The 22,611-nt window shown below is 46.3% G+C and overlaps 1 protein-coding gene and 1 non-coding gene across 2 annotated transcripts; both read right to left on the bottom strand.

Moving 5' to 3' along the window:
* Positions 1–5,438: 5,438 nt before the first annotated feature.
* Positions 5,439–20,419, bottom strand: LOC119450454 (uncharacterized). Its single transcript, XM_037713899.2, has 4 exons — positions 20,334–20,419; positions 9,243–9,285; positions 7,900–8,161; positions 5,439–6,202 (listed from the first exon to the last, which is right to left on the bottom strand). Exons 1-4 carry the CDS (start codon positions 20,394–20,396, stop codon positions 5,857–5,859), a joined length of 714 nt encoding a protein of 237 aa, XP_037569827.2. The 5' UTR covers positions 20,397–20,419; the 3' UTR covers positions 5,439–5,856.
* An 826-nt stretch (positions 20,420–21,245) lies between these two features.
* Trnat-cgu (transfer RNA threonine (anticodon CGU)) lies at positions 21,246–21,317 on the bottom strand. The gene has a single exon. It is a non-coding gene; the product is annotated as a tRNA-Thr (tRNA).
* Positions 21,318–22,611: the final 1,294 nt, after the last annotated feature.

The following is a 22,611-nucleotide window of genomic DNA, read 5'->3' as shown; positions in this document are numbered from 1 at the left end:
AGACAGAGCCACCCTGCTGCGACTCCGGACTGGCTGCATATGGACAGCAGCTAGGCTTCATGCCAAAGGCCGCAGCGCCTCCCCCTCGTGCCGACGATGCGGTGACCCCGAGACACTCGAACACCTCCTCTGCGCCTGTCCAGCCCTAGCACAGGAACGTTCGAAGGTCATCCGAGCCTATAGACTGCAGGGACTTCCTGCTGACTCACTGACCAACCTGCTGTTCCCATCCCGCTACCATCTCCCCGCACTACACAGCCTCGTGGAGTTCGTGGAGGCGAGTGGGATAGCAGCATACCGCTGAGCGTACCTGCCCTTGCCGGTCCCTGCCGCCTCTGCTGCCTATACCCGTGTGCGGACGAGCCCCCTGAACTATCTCTCTTCTCTTTTTCTTTACCTCCTACTCCCCCTATCCCCTACGACACTGCGCCGTGCTCCCTTATGGGCTGCAGAATTAAGCGTCTCTTGCTTATGTATAATAAACACCGTTCTGATCTCGTCGAAAACCTCCGAGCCATCCGCAGAGGCACCGGCAACAGTCACCAACGCCGCGCGCGTTTGATGCGAACGCGGGCAAAACGCCGACGGCGTCGACAACAGTTCTGCGTGTTGCCGGTGCTGCTGCATGTCCAAGTTTGTACAGCTGATAAAACTACTATCCTTACTCCGTATAGTTCTCTACTAATTTGCTATCGCAACTGATGCTTCGCCTTTCGGGTGAAACTGCGCCAACTTTTTTTATGTATAATATGTTATACGCGGATCACACACCATTTCCAATTTTCATACACCCTTCGGGAGGCTCCATTGTCCAGGGTCAATTAAATGAAAGATCTTCGTGTTTACTTCGTCAAAACGCTAAGATTTTTGTCACACGCTAAATATGTAAAACATCGTGCCCCTCATGCTCTTGGAATTATTTGTCGTACACCGCGTGACTTCCACTCCCCTGTTGGCTTTCTGAAAGTGTATTCCACTGTGTGCATTCCACTACTACAGTATGCTTTTGTAGTTTGGAACGGAACGTGCAAATCTCATTCTGACCTCATCGAACGCGCCCAGCATGAATTTAAATCTATTTTCAAAAACCGCTCTTGCCCTTCTGGCGACCATAGTCCAGTCCTCTGAAACGTACCTCAAATCGCACCTTTAAAATCAAGGCATATTAAATCAGACCTTCTGTTCCTTTATAAGGTGGTCCATGACATTATACATTGTCCAAAGTTTCTTGATCATGTGCAGTTTTCCGTGCCTCAGAAGTATAGAAAGCAACATTCTGTGTTTTCTGCGAGGCCTTGTTGCATTAGAGATTATCCTATGGCTCGACTCTAAAAAAACATGTGATAATTAAGTATTCTTCCGGTATTGACATATTTCAGAGTTCATTTCCTATGATTCCTGGGAGCGGCCCGCAGCTCTGCCCTAGGGCAGAGCTTCTCAGGACCTAGTGAATAAAGTTCATCACCCGTCCGTCCGTCAGTCAGTCGCATCTCCGGCGTATGATATACAACGAAGAAGTGCCGCTCAGTCAGGCGCCTCACCAGCGCTTTACGCACGGGGCCGGTTCTGACTACTCGCAGCGTTCTGACTGCCACACCGAGTTCGACCTCTCAGTCCTTTCGTACCCTGTCAATAAACACCTTGACATGAGCGTAAGTGCTCATGGGTCGGCGGTAATCACAAATAGGAGGCAAACGGTGCCAACAATAGCGGGCAACGTGTCCCGAAATACCCCAATGGTAGCAAATTGGGCGGTTGTCCGCTGTGCGCCAAGGATTTGGCTAGCGTAATAGCTATTGTGGAGGCGGCGAGAAGGGAATCGGCGGCGGTCGCGCAAAAGCTTAGAGACGTGGACGTGGAGCGAAGGGCGGCATTGCAGCGACGACAGCGTACGTGAAAGGCCCCGCGATGGTAAGAGGTTGAAAAGCTGCTAGTAGGCGCTCAGCGACTTGCTCCTTGATGACGGTCTGTAACCCCGGTGTAAATGAGGAGTATGGTTCCGCGTTAGTAAAGGGCGCCAGAGAAAGCTGCCGAGCAACTTCTTCTTGCACGAACTCCTTTATCTGGTGTATTAGAGGCGACTCGTGAACACCTAGCGTTAGACCGGAGACTGAGGCGGATGTCGTGGGGGCAGATGTCGTGTGACTACTCGCTGCCTTCGAAGTTCGTCGTAACTCTGACACAGCATACTGACGACTGACACTGTGGTCGGATTTCGGGCGACCAACATCTGGAAGGCGTCGTCCTCAATTCCCTTGAGGATATACCTGATCTTGTCGGCTTCTGACATCGTTGCGTCGACTCTTTTGCACAGATTAACGGGCGCGTCCGCGTAGGCACTGTTCGGCTTGAAGTTAACGGACAGCAGGATGACCAAATACTTCTGTGCAGTTGGTCTTGAACGCCGATCATACCAGGATGTCAGATTCGTGGTTACGATACCACAAATGTGCAACGTTGCTCAAGTAGAAAATTACGTTGTTGAGCTTTGCCGTATCGTCCCGTCGGTTGTGTGCGCTGACGCTGTCGTACGAGGCGGGCCAGTCCTCAACGTCCTGATCACCGGTACCCGCGAAAATCACAGGATCCCGATGTCGCTGCATGCCAGGACAGATGACAGGTGGTGCCGTGGCTGTAGCTTGTTGGGCGGGATCGTCAGGCATTGTGCGCGAAGGCTAGGCTGGATCGTCCGGCATGGGTCGAGATGGTTGAAGGGTTCGGCTGCGAAGTTCCAGCGCTGATGGAGTCATACCCCGCACCTCCACCAAATGTCAAGGTGTTTATCGACAGGGTGCGCAAGGATTGAGAGGTCGAACTCGGTGCGGCAGTCAGAACCTTGCGAGTAGCCAGAACCGGCCCCGTGCGTAAAGCGCTGGTGATGCGCCTCACTGACCGACACATCTTCTTTGTTGTATTCCATACGCTGGAGATGCGCCTGGCTTACCGGCATTTCTTTGTTAGACTATGTAGATAATCATGTTGTATGATCAAGTTCCGTTTACGCCGCCTCCTTGTTTTCTGTTTCCCTATTCCTTTCTCTATTTCGCATTGTTCTGTCTACCACATTTGTCTACTGTGTGCATTTTCTGTCGCGTACTACTTTTATTGCGATCGCAATTATATGGTCACTCCAAGCGGATTTCTGCCGTCTGCGTCGCCGTCGCCGTGAGGTTTCGTATAAAGTACAAGGGCGATACAATCGTCGCCGCGCACCGTATGCTGTATGTGCGAGTGAAAGCACGCGAGCGACGCGCGTTTTCACGGAGAGTGAACACACGACGGAGAGCAAACGCGAAGTCTTCCGTAGCGCGAAAGGTCGTGGGAGGATGGGAGGGAGGGACGGAGGGGGGCGACGTAGTGCTGCGGCACAAACTCCGTGTCTTGCGACCGGGCTCAAGGGGAACTGCCGACTCAGTCTCTCACGCGAAAGGAGGAAAGCGGGAAGGCAGCGCGGGAGGGAGGGGGTGCGGATTCTACTCTGCCAGTAACTGCATACTTGTACTTTGGCCGGCTGCGGGATGTGGCGCGCGCCGTATCTTGGAAGCGATCTCCACGTGGCTCTTACCTTTGAATGCGCTATGCTTTCGCCGCGCAGTTTCCGTTGAAGCGATAGACCGCGCGAACCTTCGCTGGCTGCTTCGCGCTTGCTCATGCCAGCGTTTTGACAGTGGTTTTCTGCGGTCATCGAGTGTGAACTATTCATGTTTGGTTGTGCGCGCTGACACCATGCTTGTTAATTCCGTTAGTAAGCGAATATGTCCAAGTTTATGCAGCCGATAAAACTATTATCCTTAGTCCGTATAGCTCTGTACTAATTTGCTATCGCAATAGGCGCTCGCCTTTCGGGCGACACTGAGACTTATTTAAGTACACCAGTACGAAGACTCCATAGCTGTTCCTGGGCACTTGATTGATTGTTTGATTGATCGATTGACTGATTGATTCATTGATTGTGTGTTGAACAAAAAGCAACAATTCACTTAACTGTGCTCTTATACTCCCTATACAAAAGAAAGATGTAAATATGTTTCAGTTAACACTACTCAAATAAAAGGTAGCTTCGGAGAAGCATAGTTAGAGCCTTTCTAATATTATATTAGGCAGAAGAATGCTAAAATGTGTTGTCATTCTAGAAATATTTTTTAACAGTGGAGCTGTTTAAGCCGGCCGTTAGTCCGTCCATCGTCGAACAAAACTGTGGGCCAATCCTGGCAGTAGTGCAGAAAGGGTCCAAGCGCAATGGCACATACCTCAGTGAACTAGCGAAGCTTATCCAGGCGAAGTCTAGCTAAGCATGGTTGGGACTACTTAAGCTGAGCCAGTAATCGATAGGCAATCGATAGCCAATTGATAGCCAATCAATAGCTTATCGATAATTGATCAATAATCAATAAACTCCGAAAATGCCGGGGATGAATTCGTAGTGCTTAGCCTATCCCAAATACGTAGCCAATACCTTGCGATAGCCAATCGACAGCCAATCAATAGCTAATCAATAATCGATCAATAATCAATACATTCCAGAAAAAGCGGCGGATTACTTGGTAGTGCTTAGCCTAGCCCAAAAGCCAAGACGAGCTATAGTGCCCATCAGCTCCGCTGTCTCTTTAGCATTGCGCCACTAGTGCCAGCTGCGCTATTTTTTTTTTTTTTGTGACTAACGATCGCCTCTTGAACATTTGAAGATTAATAGCTCTTGGAAAGGTCATGCTGAAATATTAAAATTTGGCACCCGGTGTTATATTATTGTTGAAAACATTCCCTCACATTTTAATCAAATTGATTAATCTGTTCAAAAGTTCACTTACGCGGGTTGTGTCCCCCTTAAAACACTGGGCAATAGCAAGACAACAAAGCGCGTCTCGGGTCGCTGCGACCACACCACTCTGAGGCGCGTGGGCGAGAATTCGGCGTCACTTGCCTAAACGACGCCGAATTGCGAATTGTATTAACTACAGCCGAATTCTTTTCTAGGGTTTTCGGAGGTTTGTCCTTCATTTCACCCCAAAAAGTCTAGTCTAAAATGTTATATCAATACAAATTGGACTCTGTCCTTACTGTGGGAAAGATGGTTGTCTTATGTAACTTTTGTTTACGCTGTTTTGAGAGGAAACTAACAAGTCTTCTTTCTTCTTCTTTCTGGGGTTTTACGTGCCGAAACCAGTTCTGATTATGAGGCACGCTGTAGTGGAGGGCTCCGGATTAATTTTGACGACCTGGGGTTCTTTAACGTGTACTACAACGCAAGCACACGGGCGTTTTTGCTTTTCACCTCCGTCGAAATGCGGCCGCCGCGGCCGGAATTCGATCCCGCGATCTCGTGCTCAGCAGCGCAACGCCTTAGCTGACTGAGCCACCCCGGCGGGTAAACTAATAAGTCTAGAAAATATTGTTATTCATATAAACGAAGCCAAATAAGCTTAATTTAGAACGGCGTGTGCTTCAAAACAGTTTTTATTATCAAAGCCAAATTTATTTTCTCTAACACAAAGTTTCGACCAACATTTGCCCGGACATCGTGAACAACAACAGAAACAAGCAAAGGGCGAGGAAAATATCAAATTATACAAAACGTTTACCATTCTGTCAATGCAAAGCTCCTTAATATAAAAGCTCTATTGTGAACTATACCCCACTATATGGAGCAAAAAAGCCAAGCAACTCGGCTACAACTTTCAAATAGACGACCGCTCTCATCGACCGCCGATGACCGACGCTCAACAGGCGCAGTAGGGAAAGTTTAAAAGTCCTCCGCGTCTGCTTCTGGTGCGGTCGTAGTTTCAGAGAGCCACATTTTCAGAGGACAGAACCCATGCGGCGTGTGCATCGTTACGCATCGCACGCTCGAGATTTCCTCTACGGTCTGTCCGGACAGCACGGGAAGCGGTACTTGGCGGCTGCTCTACCCAGCGCCGGTGCCACTTGTTCGGCGACCACCTGCTGGACGATGTCCTTGGCGACCTTCTCGTATCCCCAGGCGAGCTTCTGGTTTTTGGGGTCGCTCCTGTCAAGGCCCCAAAAGCGGGCCTCCAGCTTCTCGAAGCCGCTCAGTCGAGTCAGGTTGGCCGAAGGGTTTTCCCAGGGCGCGAACTGGAGGACGAGCCGAGTGCTGAGCGGGTAGAAGATGCGAGCTGCTACCCGGTAGGTGTCGTTGCTGTCGTACGTCAGCAGACTGTCCATGCGCACCAGAATGCCCGGGAACCTGCGACCAATGGAATGAGGAGATTTGGTATTATCGTCGCACAAGCACAATAAGTTCCGGTTTAATAATCAACAGAGATGGGTCTGCTTACAGCCAACAATACCCGTCTTGTCCTTCAAAGCGAACAGCTTTCTTTGACTTTTTAGCCCTCTTTGGTTCTTTCACCGGTTGTTTGGTGGTCGACGGTGCTCATGCTTTCGCCGCTGAGACAAACACGCGGATACAAAGGTAACCTGCTCTAGCGCAACCGAGTTGCTTGAGAGCAGCTATTATAGGGACGCCAGCAACTGTTATACGAACTGTTACACTAACGATAACTATTACAACTAATTGAGAAACAGCTCGTCGCGCGTGAGATTTGGATGCTGTGGCGGCGAGCTCCGAAAGGACAGCCGTCCTCTTTTGCCGCCGCCCTCTCCACCTTTGGCGACTGCGAGAAAGGGCTCCTTAGGCGGGAGAGGAGGATGTCAGTCGCAATTCCACGCCGGAGCTCGCGCCGCTGGAGACAACACACATTTGTTGACGACTCGGCTTATATACATAGTCAGATATGATAGAAATATACATTGTGCCGGTTAACGGCTCTGTTCCCGACGGAATCATCTAATGAAGCAACAAACGCTATACTTAAACATACTCTGCAAGCAATATACGCCCTCGGCTGCGTTCACACCTGGTTTCGAGATGGGCGGAAGCGGAAAGAACTCCAAGATATTCGTCCGCTTTTCCGCCTAAGCGGACGGAAAACGAGGCGGCGAGCCAGATCGGTTTCGTACCAATTTTTTTCGCCTCGGTAAAAGCGAAAAGTCGTTCCGCTTCTCCGGAAGCTGCACTGGTATGTAAACGTTGAACATGAAGCCCAAAGTGTCTTCGGCGATGCTATCGACGAGATCAAACAACTCCGTGTTGTGCGATAAAACTCATCCTCTACGAGGGCACATTACACAAGGGCGAGATTTGCATTAATATTGCCGAGGAGCTGGGTATTAGCAGAAGGTGAAGCAGCAAGGCGTTTCTGTGTCCTCACTTCTCCCGCTTTTGCAGAGCCGGACGAATTCATTACCGCCGCTTCCGGTTGTTGCGAAATGTTTGGTTAGTTTCGAATATTCGAAAATAACGAATAGTTCCTTTTCGAACACGAATGCAATACTACACGCTGAGTTTTCGTATTCGTAGTCGAAACTTCGCATATTCGCTCACCCCTAACTTAAAAAAAAAGTTTTGTTGGCCTTCTATATTCACCGTTAAACAGTAGTGGGGGCGAGTTGCACGCAATCAATCTTTTTGCTGATCAGTGGATCAATTAATCAGCGTACTGCTTGAAATGGTGTGGTGACGAGTGCCACCACGCGGACAAACGTGCTCACAGTGGGTAGCTTTGGCGAAGGCTTTGGTGGTGGCAAAATGATTGTGAGCATCTTGGACATCTGCGAAAATGACTTTCCGCCCGCTTTGGAGTTTTCGCTCTCTTTTCGCTCCACAAATGTGAACGAAGCTTTCAAGCGCATAATCCTTTTAACAAAGCGAATACCTTTCTAGAGGCGAACGGCTATCCGCTTACTTTCACGATCACCGTTGATGGTTTCGCGCAATTCTGTGTCCTAAAGAAATCAGTGCAGCTCGAGTTTGCACCATTCGTGCCAAATTGAATAGGGAGAGTGCTTTGCGTAGCTCAAGCAACAAAGAGCGAGACTCACCTGACGTCGCATGAGATGACGACTCGCTCGGGGAACTCTGCGACAGAGCCGTTGCAGTCGACCCAGCGCTTCATGCGCTCGTGCTTGCTGACGTTAGTCGATTGGAACAGTACCGAACCGTAGTGCGAGTCGTGGCTGACGTCACGAGTGAAGGCCGGCAGATGGATCTGGCTGTTCACCTCGCCTGGAAGCCTATCCTCCAGGATCTCGTCCACGTAGTCGTTAACGCGAGAAGGGTGCATCGACTGGGGCCTGACGGGTGCTGCGCAAAATCATTAACGGCCAACTGTAACGAAATTTCGCTTTGGCTAAATTGGTAATAGATGTGTAGTGCATGTTCTCGGTAAAGCCTGGTAAAGCCTGGTAAATCTTGGTAGGACTTGTTTTTGCCTATATATTTATATTAGCAGCCTTTAGTACAACTTATCAGACGACGCATGCACCTGGTGGTTAAAGCATATGACACATTTTCCCAACACGTCGCCTCCGAGATTAGCCGTAGGAGACGCCTAATGCATTCGAATTTGTTTAAATACAGTGCATATGTGATATGAGAATTTGAAGACAACTTTTTACGCAAATTAGACGTTTAACCTGAAAATTGAAAAATGTATATCGGTAACCCCTTAAATATAACATTAAAAACAACTTCCACCTTTCTTTTATCTGTCGTATTTTCCTTGCCGATTACGTACTCGATTTCGTTTCAGTTCGACAATTACGTTATGCTGTGCCGTGTACTATTGCATCCTTGCTTCTATTGTGCTATGCATTTTTTCTGTCATATGCATTTTCTGACAGCAGGTCTCCATTAAGTTATGTTCTCTGGGACTTGCTGTCATATATTCATGCATGCATACATGTTTCCTATGAATCAAGTAGGCTTAAATGGAACATAATGCACTGCTAGCGCATTTGCCGATGCTAAATTCTGGTCTCAAGCATATATGTACGTAGCGAAGCGCTGACCTTAGTCACTTGAGTCATTCTAAAAGTCATCGCTCCGGCAGAGATCAAATATGTTCAAGTTTTACGGCACGTAGCGACTATAACGAGGTCAATCTATCGGCGGTCAATAAATCGACGACTATACAAAAGGATATAGCGACCTCGCGCTGAAGTGCGACACTGCGTCCTCCACTAGTTGTTTCTTGCTGTTTTTTTTTTATGTCCATCGGTGGGTTCTTATAGTGTTTTATTTGATGTCAAATCTCATTCGTCCCTCGAAGCGCCTTAATCAGCCCATATTCAAAGTGAATGGGAGTAGAGGGAAGTAAGTGCTTGTAACCTTACTACGAGACCCCTTACGTAAACCTACCTTGATCACAACTGCTCTTACTTACCAGCCAACAGCAAGACCACCGACACCAGAGAGAAGAGGTCCATCTGCGAGAAGGGAATCCAGAAATGGAACCGTAGAAACGACATAACGTCACTTGAAAGTGTCAATCATAGTTTTTTGAACGTACTGCTGACAGAAACGTATTAATCGAAAGCAGAAATAAAGGAAAGAATAAAACAAGGTGTTATGTCAAGAGGCACTGTAAAGTAAAGCAGTATATCAGTAAAGCACTGACAAATTACAAAGTATGGCAGTAGAAACAACAAAAAATCGTACCGCCGGTTCGACTAATTAAAACAAAAATTGCTGACTTACTAGCGAGTGCAACGGACACCTTGAACGCGTCATGGGTTCGGAGACAGCATGCGCATACGTACGTAGCGCAATTCGAATCAATTTTGTCTGCAAGAAGTGCGTACTTCCTAATTACCGTGTGGCCGCAGATGCGCGAAGGCGAGCTTTCTGGTTCTTTTCTTTCTTTCCCCTACACGACCAGCGCGTCCGCTTGCCACGGATGCGCATACGAGGAGGCGATCGTCATCTGGTGGTGCAGCAAGGAACCCAGCGGCGCGCGCGGTGCGTGTGCTCCGCCCTGATTGGTTGACCTATTCGGCAAGCTAACAGCCAGGCCACAGGGACAGTCACGAAACCCGGCGAGAGTGGCAAATCGCAGCTTCGCCCGAAGCTGTGGCAGTGCTAGCAAAGTATAGCATTGGGCGCGGACTCTTCGGGTGATATTCTCCCTTTACGAGGGTGCGACATGGCACGACGCAGCAAGCAAGGCAACCGCGGCCGGGAAGAAGGAACAGCGCCTGAAATCTCGCAACGCTGTCTTGGTGAGGAGCGCCACAGTGGCAGTGGGAGATACGGCAGCGTTTCCAACAAGAACTGCTCTGACGCTGCGATGATTCAGCCACCATGGGAATGGCATGGTTAGTGCATGGATTTGTCTAAACTTTGCGCTTGTGGCTTCAGACGTTCTTGAGGCTTCGCTTACAACGCTTTATCTACCGTTATTGGCCTAAACGTCAAAAGCAATCTGCAGTTCTTTTAAATGCACAAGGCAATAAGACTCTGTGAACACGCATAACCGCTGCTAATTTCAGTGGTTCCCCTTGTCGATGCGTCCGTGGGCCTAATGTTATTCAATATGGGGCTTCTGTGGTAGAGGCCCTTGTATTCCACTCCTGCCGTCGGATGATTTTAATTATGTTTATTGAATTATTTATAACGCTGTACTTTCATGAAAACTATCTGTTTGTAAATACACAAAAAAAAACGTCTAAGATGATATGTAAAATCAACAGACTTAGCAGGTGAAATCTGCAAGCAAGTTTTACCCCAGTACTTTGGAGTCGCACTCAATGCTTTTCGCCAGCTTTGAGTGCGCGGAACGCACTGCGAAGGGCCGGTGGTCCACAGAACAATATAATCTGCTTCGATTGCTATCCGTATTGGGACGCCACGATCCTGAGGAAAACTGCTTGTAAATGCGACAAAAGCGCGTTTAAAAAGAAACGATGTGAAAACGCGGCCCGTGAGGGGCCCCACACCATACGTCACAGTGCCGGATTGGAGCACCAGTTTATCTATCCAAAAGCACCAGTTTATTTATCCAAAATTTTGCGCAACACGGAGTAGGCGGACAGAAATACAAGTGGTCGCAAAAGCGAAACTAATAGCCTTATGCTGAACTGAGTCGAAAACTTGCCGTATGTCCAGAAAAAGCACACAGGAGGAGCGCTTAGTTTCCTTCAACAAATTGACGCGACGAAACAAGGTGTCCAACGCCACATATGGTGGCAGCTGCCTGTCGAGATTGCAGTAAGTAGTCCAACAACGCTGGAGCTAGTAAACGCGTACTGCAGCAAAAGCGAGCCCCATAGTGACGACACGACGACAGTGGATGGTGCTAACGTCTTTAATTAAGATAACAACATTCTGCTCACACCCGTGAACATGTGTCCCGTGCGTCGATTTTCATCACGTGACACAGCCTGAAGAAACTGTTGCCATGTGGCGCAGTGAACTTCGCAGCACTCTTTGCCTCCGCAAGTTGGTAAGAAAAAACGCAAAGGGTCCTCGTGTATGGTGCCCCGAGAGGCGACATGCGAATTTCCCGCTTCGCCCTTCATACTAATCGGAGTTCGGTGCTATGTCCCTTGAAGTAATTTCGGTCTAAAAATATGTGCGCCGCGCCCGGGACCACGAAAAACTTCGAATAAGCGATATATTTTGAACAAAGCGATGGTGTTGGGGTTAGTGTAATAGTAATGAGAACAAAAATTAACGGCCTATCTCAGCGAAATGTAGATTGACTGTGAAAATCTCGTGTGTATTTCACGCTAAATAGATTAAAAACAAATATACGCAGCGAAAGCATCACGTAATGAGCAACGTCACGGCTGGCGCAACTTGGATGCGATAGATATTGTCAGTGTGAAGTCACCCCGAAAACGACCAAAAACAACACCTCTTTTTGATCTTAGTCAACGCTGGTGATCTTTTAAGTGCATCATGTAAGTGGCAAGTAGTTTTTGTGTGAATGGTGTTTCATTCATGTAGCGTAACTGACAAAAATTGTTTTTTTTTTCATTTCCTTAAACACATCTTGCTTGCTTTCGCTAAGCAGGTGCTAAACATATTCAACAAGAAACACGCACCACGTCGTGTGACCTGTTTTTGTGCCCTTTTTGATAGTGATCAAAAAACCAAGGTATAAAGTAGATTTCATCGGGAATATCGCCATAGTCGCCCCAGAGTGAACCGCCAGATAACATTTATGCTACAGCCATAATTTCCGCTAAGGAATGCCAGTGTTGTTCACAGGCTTAGGAAGGAAGTGGCGTTCACAGGCAGTTACGTGCACTTACAGCGGTGCACTGCGTCTGCAGACTGCCAGCTGCGCCATGTGCGTGAATCTATAAACCACGTATTATGTGACAGCCCTCAACACTCCGAAGATCGACAGAAGTTGGCTGATATTCTTGCGCGTCTCAACAGGCACCCGTTGTCAGAGGACTTCGTATTACGCCATGGGGTGACTGCTAAATGCCTGTCTTCACGCCGATCCGGTGCTTACTTAATATTCTGAAAAGCACAGGCCTAGAATAAAGGATATGAGCACAGACGTGCCCGTTATGCCCTTTTACTCTTCGTTGTGTCACCATAATCACCCATCTCCCATTTTGTCTTCCCTAAGCGCAGAGTAGCTGTCTGGAGGAATGTGACTCAAGCCTACCTCTCTTCCTTTCGTGACAGAGTTATGAACGACCATTTCTGTCTCACTTCTCCGCATATGTATATGCTTTTCATCTTCAGCGTGTTGGCTGGCACAATCCCAATGAAGCAATCACCCGCGCGACAGGATGCAGCTGAGGAAACAAACAGGTCGTCCTATCTTTTTTTTTTCTTCCTGTGGGTGCAGGTCACAGTTGGCTTTTCCTTCCCCGCAATGTCGATCTGTAGGAGCAGATTAATTACAGCCAGCATGCGGACGGGAGCATAAGCTTGAGCCCCAATAGTGAGCGGCCTAATAAAATTTTAAAAATAAATTCCGGGGTTTTACGCGTCAAAACAACGACATGATTATAACGCACGCAGTAGAGGGGAGGGGGGGGGGGGGGGGGACTCCGGATTAATTTCGACTACAAAGGATTCTTTAAGCTGCGCCCAATGCACGGTACACGGGCGTTTCTTGCATTTCGCCCCCATCGAGATGCGGCCGCCATGGGCAGGATTTGATTCCGCGCTCTCGGGCTTCGTATAGCGCAACGCCAAGACCACTACGCCACCATCGCGGGTAGAGCGGCCTGTTCAACAACAGCGTAATACAACCAGGGTGATTGGGGCATAAAATGTCCCATAAAATTCGGTTCTTTCCGGTAAAAATATACTTTTAACAGCGGTTTGTTTTTGCACGCGCTCTTGTGTTATATCTGAATTTGGCTTGCGTAAAAATCAACGAGAGAAAAAAAAAACGCCATATCACTGATCATCTTGCACTAGGTAACCCCGACAATCTCGCTTGTATTCTTTTTCTGGGATAGGTACAGGTATATTGAACTTTCCAGTACGGGTGATATCTACGTTGCAAAGCCAGATGATTCACAAATGTGGTAAGACAGAATCGCTTTATCCAGGAAGCAAGAACGTCAAAAATCCCGAAAAATATCACAAGACAAGGGAATTTTACGAGGCTATTCGTATAAGCAAAACAACTTTAGGCGACCTTAATGTTTCCCTTAAGGGTCTTTAATGGCGCTAGCCCCTAGACCTTAGGTTAACGCACGTCCTTCTCCTACCACACCCAGAGGAGCAACAGACAACGTGTCCTAACGCGCCGGCGGAGCGCGCGTTAGGACACGAACAATGAATCGGTCATACCCCCTTGAGCAATGGCTCATACCCTCGTTAACGCGGCCTCTCCATTACGACAGGAGAGAAGTGAAATTCTACGCTGTAATGATGAGCAGCAATGGAGCCAGCTGGGGGAAGAAGACGATGACGATGAACACGTGAGCATTGGCACGAGCGCATTGGCGCGGTTGCTCCGAGGGGCGCCAACGAGTCAGCTGTGGAACAAGACGACGACGCTCGAGCCATTGCTTATGATACTAGTTAATCATCATAATGATCATAATTGCGTGGCTGAGTTCGGGTTTGCTGCTCGCCGCTCGCCTGCTGTCTTCGTCTGCTGTCCTGTCTCGGGTGTGGTCAAGTATCGGGCGGCGGTTATCTATTGCTCTTTTAACGTCTCGATTGTTCTTTTGATTCATTTATTGATCTTTTTTCTTCATCTTTAGGATTATTGTGTCGCGAGTGTAAAGTCAGACTAACCTGATGTCTCTTTCTTCCCCCGGTCAAGGGCATTCCCCTTGGCTAGCCTCAATCCCTTCCCGAGAGTGGCCAATAGACTCTTTTTTACGCAGTGGCAACAAAAGTGTCCCTGTGGCTCTTGTGCCTACAAATGGGGGATCGATTCAGATGAAGAATCCGAAAGCGATTCAGGTGGAGCTTCGAAAGGCCTCCTCCCAGTTCCAAAAGATCACCGAGGTCCGCCAGTTTGGTCGCGGTGGTATTCTTTGCTGCTCATCGGATCAGGAGTGCGTTCGAGACCTTCTAAACTGTTCTGAATTCGCATCGAATCCGGTGAGCCCGTTTATTCCACCACACCTTGCATGCTCGAAAGGCTTAGTTCGTGGGGTCGACGCGAGCCTGGACCCCTCAGAAGTGCTAGACTTATTTTCAGTTGCTGGAGCTGTATCCGTATACCGGTGTAGCCGAATTATTGAGAACAGGAAGTCACCTACGGAGTCGGTGATTGTTACGTTCGCGGGAACAGTTCGTCCAACTGAAATCAAGGCATGGCCCCTGATATACAGAGTAGAGCCACTTTCCCCAAGACCACTACAGTGCTTGAAATGTTGGCGCTACGGACACACTATAAAAGGATGCAGATCGGTTACTCGATGCCGCCTATGTGGAGAGAATCACGACAGCACAGAATGTAAGTCGCAGGAAGAAAACTGCTGCCTATGCAATGAAGCACACCCTGCAGACTATTCAAACTGTTCTGCAAAGGAACGAGAATTAAGAATACTAGAAGTGGTGGAACGCAGGCGTTGCTCACGTAGGGAAGCAGTTACAGAAGTTCAGGGAAGATCCCAGGGCTACGCAGGCGTAACAGCTCGTCACACCGCTAGTATGGATGTTTCTCTATCCAAGGCCATAGCAGAGGCAGTAGAGAAAGCTATGGAAAAGGCAATGGAACGACTTGCAACAACTCTTTTTGAGTCCTTGACACAAATGATGACTAGCCAGATGGCGCAGGTCATTGGTGCAGCCTCTACCCAATCTCCTGCATACCAGGTTGCAAATGTACTAAACATAACTCAAAAACAAACATTGTCATCAAACTCGTCAGCTGACTCCCCTTGCGCAGGACCTTCTACTCAAGTAGAACGGACGGAACCGGAACCCCTAACGGAAGAGTATGAAGACTACCAGGATGTAGACATGGAACACAAAAGTCTAAAACGCACACGATCTCCTCCCCACAAAATTTCTTCAAAGTCAAAAACTCAAAAATATGAAAAAGTGAACCTTTCCAAGAAGGACTTTTTGAAAGAGACTATTTTGGATCAGGCGGTTTCCGCTACCGTTCTATCTTCACCATAGGGTCTCTAAAAATCTTGCAGTGGAATTGTCGTTCAATTGTTTCTGCTACTACAGATCTATCGTATATTTCTTCTCAATTTTCTCCAGACATCATTATCTTACAAGAAACCTGGCTTTCAAATGGTCAAAAATATTCTCTAAAATATTATCGAATGTTTCGTTTGGATCGGCCTGCCAGAGGTGGTGGCGTTGCTTTCTTGGTTTCAAATAAATTTAGTCACAAAGCAACGATATCGTTTCAAAGAATGTCTACCGAATGTGAAATTTTAGCATTAGACATTTCACTCCCAGACTGCTCCCCTTTTACCTTAGTTAATTTATATTTCCCAGCAGGAGTGCAGGATACATTTTCTCTAGACACCGTATTAGCTTCCTGCAGAAAAGACATAGTATTCGCTGGTGACTTTAATTCACACCATGTATCTTGGGGTTTTAAAACTGATTCAGAAGGAAAACGCCTGTGGGAATGGACTCTTGATAATAATCTATCTTGTCTAAATTCAAAAGTTATTACGTTTCTTCGCGGACAGTCTCAATCGGCTATAGATCTCACTTTCTCCAGCTCATCTTTAGCTATATCATCGTGGAATACTATAGACTGTGCTACGAACAGCGACCACCTCCCAATTATTTTTCAAATTGATTTCCCTGTGATTTCTCTTAGAAGGAAAAATAACTCATTTATAAACTATAACAAACTTCAAAAAGACTTGAAGTCTACGATGCTTTCACGTACGGCTATGCAAGAGGATATTAGGGCTCTGAGCCTCTGTGCAGTTTTAAAGCGTTCCGCGAAGAATGCAACAGTTAATTTAACCTGCAACACAGGTAAACCATTAAGTCCGTGGTGGAATTCAGATTGCGCGAGGGCCCACCGAAAACGAAAAGCTGCCTGGAAGCAACTTCTTTGTAATCAATGTCCAAAGAATTGGAGTGATTACCAATTTGTTGCTGCAACATTCAAGCGTACGATAGGTAAAGCCAAAGAGGAGTATGATATGAATAAATACAATCATCTGTCTAAATCAAAAAACAAAAAAGCCCTTTTTAGGTTTTTACGCTCTCGAAAAATGATTCCAGTTCCAGCAAATATTGACTCTTCCGTGCTTTCGCCACGTGAATTATCCGAATTATTAGAAAATATTGGAAAAGGACTGAAAGATAGGTTCACTTCAATCATTCCACCGTACATAGTGAAACCGTTACCACTAGAGGAATTTAGGGAAGTCACAACACAAGAACTGGCGGATGTTGTTCGCTATCTGCCTTCTTCAGCGCCAGGACCAGATGGAGTTACCACAGCCGTGATAAAAATTCTGTATGAATTGTCCCCAGAAGAAATTTTGAATATGGTAAATTACTCTTTAAAAAATGCGTGGGTACCTTCAGAATGGAAACTTGCTAAGGTAATTCCGATACTTAAAAAACAGGGAGGTCGATATGATTTAGATAATATTAGACCAATTTCCCTAACATCAAACTTAGTTAAACTAATTGAACGAATTTTAAATTGTCGAATTACGACCTACATTTCTGAAAACTTAATACTTAGCCCCTGTCAAATTGGTTTTAGATCAGGGTGCTCGATTTGGTGTGCGCACGTAGATTTAGAGAGTCGCATAAAACTTGCTCGTCGCCGAAGAGAATATTCAGCATTAGTGACCCTGGATCTAGCAAAAGCTTATGATTCCGTGGAACATAGCATACTGATAAAGCAATTAGAGAATTACAGGTTTCCGAAATACATCACGGCGTGGTTGTCAGAATTTTTAAGGGAAAGAGAGTTCTACTGTTTTCAAAACGGATGTTCATCGTCTAGGTATAAGCAACAGAGGGGAGTACCACAAGGATCAGTATTATCTCCTGTTTTATTTAATATATTTTTAAGCTCCATCCCGCTGCTCCAGGACATTCATGTGTACGTTTATGCTGATGACATCGCTTTTTTTGCATCGAATGCTGATCTACATTCACTTTATCAAATGTTACAAAATTACTTATCTATGCTTGAAACTTGGATTGAAACCATACATATGTCTCTGAACGTTAGTAAAAGTGCACTCCTTCTCTTTCCTTTAGATGTTCCCGTTCACATTTCACTGATGTATCGTCAAGAGTTCATTCCTCAGGTGGATTCTCTTAAATATCTGGGAATTACATATGATGGAACACTAAACTGGAAAAGCCACATTGATAACGTCGCGTTTAAGGCAACTCGGGCTGTAGGATGGTTGCGTAAAATCAGTAACCGACGATACGGGCTGCGAAGAAACACATTAATTATGATATATAAAATGTATGTCCGACCAATCATGGAATTTGGCTGTGTCTTATTTTCTGGGTGTCCAGCTTATAAAATTAAACCTTTGGTACTATTAGAAAAGGAAGCTCTGCGTTTGTGCCTTGGACTCCCTAAGTTTGTTGCAAACAACGTTCTGTATATGGAAGCGCGACTACCATGTTTAATTAGTAGATTCCAAATCCTTACTGTCCAAACGTACCTAAAGTTTTACGATTCTCCCCAAAGAAGATCAATGTATGTTTTCATTAATGAACCAAGTACGTTTTTTAATACTCATTGGTCGCGACTGCACACCCCTCAGATCGTATTCGTACAGGCACAGCTATCACCACTGAATGTACAAATTCAATGTATTCACCCAATAAGTCAATCCAAGAAAATCCTCCAAATTGAATTTGACGATATCTTCCCCTCGAATGCTAAACTAATGCCATTCCAATATTTAAATGACCAATTACAAGATTACCTCTCTCACCAGGAAACAAACAATATAATAGCCACGGACGCTTCAATGTTAAACGAAAAGGCTGGCGTAGGCATCTTTTCTCCTTCTCTTAGTTGGTCCTTTTCTATTCGCCTTCCGGATTACACGACTATTTTCATAGCAGAATTATTGGCGATTGTTTTAGCACTGCGCAAACTACCCCCGAATCAATTATCAGCTGTCGTAGTAACAGACTCTCGGTCGGTATGTGTGTCGCTTTCCTCGGCAACGAATTCAACTATCTTAAATGTGTTTCAAAATTTAATCCCTACAACGTTACAAAAAATTAATTTACTCTGGGTTCCTGGACACTGCGGTTTATACATAAACGAAATGGCAGATTTATTAGCCAGAACATCTTTAAATGGACCTGTGCTTCATATTTTACCGGATACAGCTTACGTCACTGCATCGAGATTCAGAACGTTTAGCCTACGAAATGACTTAATCAAATTATCGCTGATCCCATCTACAGACTTTCAGCATCTCGGTTTTGGCTGGAATAATCAGTGGTGTCCTTCTCGGCAGTTAGAAGTTACATTCTCCAAATTACGTTGTCGCATCCCGGAATTGAATTTCTATTTACACAGAGCTGGTCTGACGATGTCCCCTCTGTGCCAAAATTGTAAGGAAATTGAAACAATAGACCACTACTTTTTATCATGCCGACGTTATTCAAACCAGCGAACGAAATTACTCGAAGCTCCACTCTGCAAAATTGGATTAAGATTAAGTACACCAGTATTATTATCATTTGGGGCCTCCTCCCTCGGCTATTGTCACAGAGACGTTTGTTGCGCAGTCTTTCAATTTTTAACAGAAACAAGACGATTACCCTGTTAATTATAGTAACCTTATTCTACCTATCAGATCAGTATTCATTTCACTGAAATTTGTTTCTCCAAATTCGTTAGTAACATTGTATTTTTTCTGACCTTGATAATAACTATATTTTTCACCTTTCGGTTAGTCTGACTGCTCGTTGGCACAATACTCTAGGTATACAAAATTTTCTTTGTTTTTGATTGTGCCTTCTTTACTTTGCGTATCTCATTGTCAAAAAGAATTTTTTTTTAGCTACCTACTGCCGCCCGATTCTTGGCCTATCCCCCTCAGTGGGTGCGAGCCATGGTGAAGGATCATCATCATCATCATCATCATCATAAATGAGAAAAACTTGACGGTTAATTGGCCCTTTCCTTAACTCAACCTATGCCCCTGTATAATATCTTTCTATCTATCTATCTATCTATCTATCTATCTATCTATCTATCATATCTATGTATCCTATACAACTCTTAACGTCAATCATTACCTCCTTTTAGATGGGTATTTATTATTGTCACGGCTTCGGAGACTCTTCAACTTTCAGTTGCCCGAGGCCCAATTCCCCGGTGCTCCTTGAGAAACACAATGTCGCTACATGCTAGCGCCAGAAAAAGCTCAAGCTCGTTCAACATAGCGAAACGGTCACTCGTCACGGGCTTATTTACATGCTGCTCTGGGAGTCCTCCCTATCGTGACAGGCTCTGCAATGCGCTAGACAACTCCGCCATTATATTTATACAGCCCAAATGGATGGAACTCAGCAGCTACGCTTTCACGGACCTGAGAGAATCAGGCCGAATCACTCCGTCGGACTAAAGTCGAGCCGCCGCGCTCACCCAGACGGCATCGAATGGAGTCGAGTTGGGTCGGCCCACCTTTAAGTGACCGGTTTATTCAATCGAACGAGTTGGCTATATAGATGGAAACGTGCTCGGGTAGGGCTGGATATGCCCTATACTTCTGACAATGATTTTTCGCACTCTTCAATTAGTCACTTCTGAACTTCACACCCCTAAGTACACTTTCGCGGACTGTCTTTGTCTCAGGGTACGTCCGAAGTGGACAGCTGGCATCCACTGCAAATGCAGAACCGGAGCACTTCGGACACGGGACATTGACTTCCCGATGGTCCTCTGCCCACCTCCTTCGTAAAGTGCTAAAATATGGCGGCCTATAGAGACAGTCCCTCTGTTTGAAACGCAGCTGTCCGCGAAAGACGTAAGATTCTGAGGACTCTATGTGGCAGATTGAAACTCACAAATGTGAAATAAAAAATAATAAAACAGCGCGCTACTCACAGTTTCAGCTGCAGTGTCTCCCGGACTGGTCGAGCAGGTGAACTGTCCTGTCTGAAGCAGCATCGTTTTTATAGGTCGCGGACACAATGGACCAGAAAAATAGAGTTGCCTGGCGCCATGCTGATCTGCAAGGAAGAGATTTCATCGGCCTTGATGCCACTCTTGCGGCTAAGCCACCTGTCAATGTCCGGACACATATACCGCACGTGTTATTGTAACGTGTGTGTGTGTGTGTGTGTGTGGGGGGGGGGGGGGGGGGGGGGGGGGGCGGTGTACCGTCGTGTCACTCAGGCGCCCGCTCGATGAGATAACGCTTCGACACATTGACGGTTCTACAGCGCACCGTTTGCGTCACTGCTCGACGAATAGATAGGAATGATGGTTAGCAGGATGCACTGTTTTCTTGGCGCGCTAGATTGTGTCGTTAAGTCTTTCGCTTTTGTTTTGTCTCTTCTCATTACATGATGTTGTGAATTACCTTTAGTGTTAAGTGGTACTCACTATCACGTGACATTGCGAAATCTGAACGCTCTCTTTGACACCATTGGCTGTCAATAACTCTTTGAGCCTATTCACGGCCATTATGTTTACGCGATTTCAACGTGCACACGACACGCTCATCCACGTGGTATGCTGAGATCTAATAAGGCAGTGGTGGAACCATAAAAGTCGCAATTAGTTAAGATTTCTATTTGCCCCACGTAGTTTATAGATGCAGTTTTACGGAGATGTCCTCCGTGTTAGAGCAAAAGAGAAGAAAGGGAACCGAGGGGCCCGATTTTTTTTAAAGCATATCATAAGAAGCCAACAAACAATAACACCAAGGACCACATAGGGGAAATTACTTGTACTTAATAATTGAATTAAAGAAATTATAAATTAATGAAAATGAAAATGTATGAAAAAACAACTGTCCGCAGGTGGGGAACGAACCCACGCCTTCGCATTACGCGTGCGATGCTCTCACCATTGAGCTACCGCGGAACCGTTTTCCCATACACTTTCTGGGGTATTTATGTTTTACAACTAGAACTAACCCCGGGAGTGTTAGCCAGCGCCACCACTCACAAACCATAGGGCGGATGTGGAACATCCTTTCTGCCACAGGCGTCACGAGCACCTGATCTTATTGGGTGATGCAACTGGTCAATAAACCCACATATGCTACCTACAGGCATCATTGTAATATAATGCATCATTATTAATATGCTTATTAAAAAAATCGGGCCCCTCGGTTTCCTTTCTTCTCGTTCACTACATAACGAGGGCTCGAATCCGGCAACAATGTAGCCTGTAGGTAGCATATGTGGGTTTATTGACCAGTTGCCATCACCCAAAAAGATCCCATGCTCGTGACGCCTGCGGCAGAAAGGATGTTCCACATCCACCCTATGGTTTGTGAGTGGTGGCGCTGGCTAACACTTCCTAGGTTAGTTCTAGTTGTAAAACATAAATACCCCAGAAAGTGGATGGGAAAACGGCTCCGCGGTAGCTCAATGGTGAGAGCATCGCACGCGTAATGCGAAGACGTGGGTTCGTTCCCCACCTGCGGACAGTTGTTTTTTCATCCATTTTCATTAATTTATAATTTCTTTAATTCAATTATTAAGTACAAGTAATTTCCCCTATGTTGTCCTTGGTGTTATTGTTTGTTGGCTTCTTGTGTTATAGCAAAGGAGGACATATTTATTGCGTGTGCTATAAGGGTTTCTTAAGGCTGCGTGCGCCATCAGTGCTTATAGGGGTTTCCTATTGTTTGGTCTCCACTGTTGATAACTTCGCGACGAAGTCGCTGAATTTAGCCAGCCTTTAGCCTCTTAACAAGTTTTTTGGCGACTTTAAGGGCGTAAAAAGCCCGTAAATTGCCCATGTAAAATGCCTTAGGGACTGACAACCGTTCAGGACGTGAATCGAGATAGCCCCGCAAACGGAAAGTTCGTGCATGCCTCGTACTGACTGAAACGAGCACTGTTTCCCTCGTTAAACGAGGATTTATATTTTTCATTCTTCGCAACAAATCGCGAAAAAACAATGATGGTTGGCGTTCTCACGCCCACAAAAGCGTGAAAAAAATAGGATGCCCTATCATGCCGATGTCGTCATTCCTTCGACATCAATTCATCGCCTTCACGCCGTTGAGATCATTCCTTCGTTGTCATGTCATCGTCAGCATTCCGCCGTCTTCACTCGGTCGCTGTCGCTGCGTTGTCATATTGCCGTCATTACACCGCTATCTTATACATTACACCGTTATCTTATAACGGCATCGTCGTTCCGT

Source organism: Dermacentor silvarum, chromosome 4, assembly GCF_013339745.2.
Source record: "Dermacentor silvarum isolate Dsil-2018 chromosome 4, BIME_Dsil_1.4, whole genome shotgun sequence".
In the NCBI taxonomy this organism is placed as follows: Eukaryota; Metazoa; Arthropoda; class Arachnida; order Ixodida; family Ixodidae; genus Dermacentor; species Dermacentor silvarum.
Note: the sequence above shows the minus strand (reverse complement) of the source record. Positions and strands in the feature narration are given on the sequence as shown.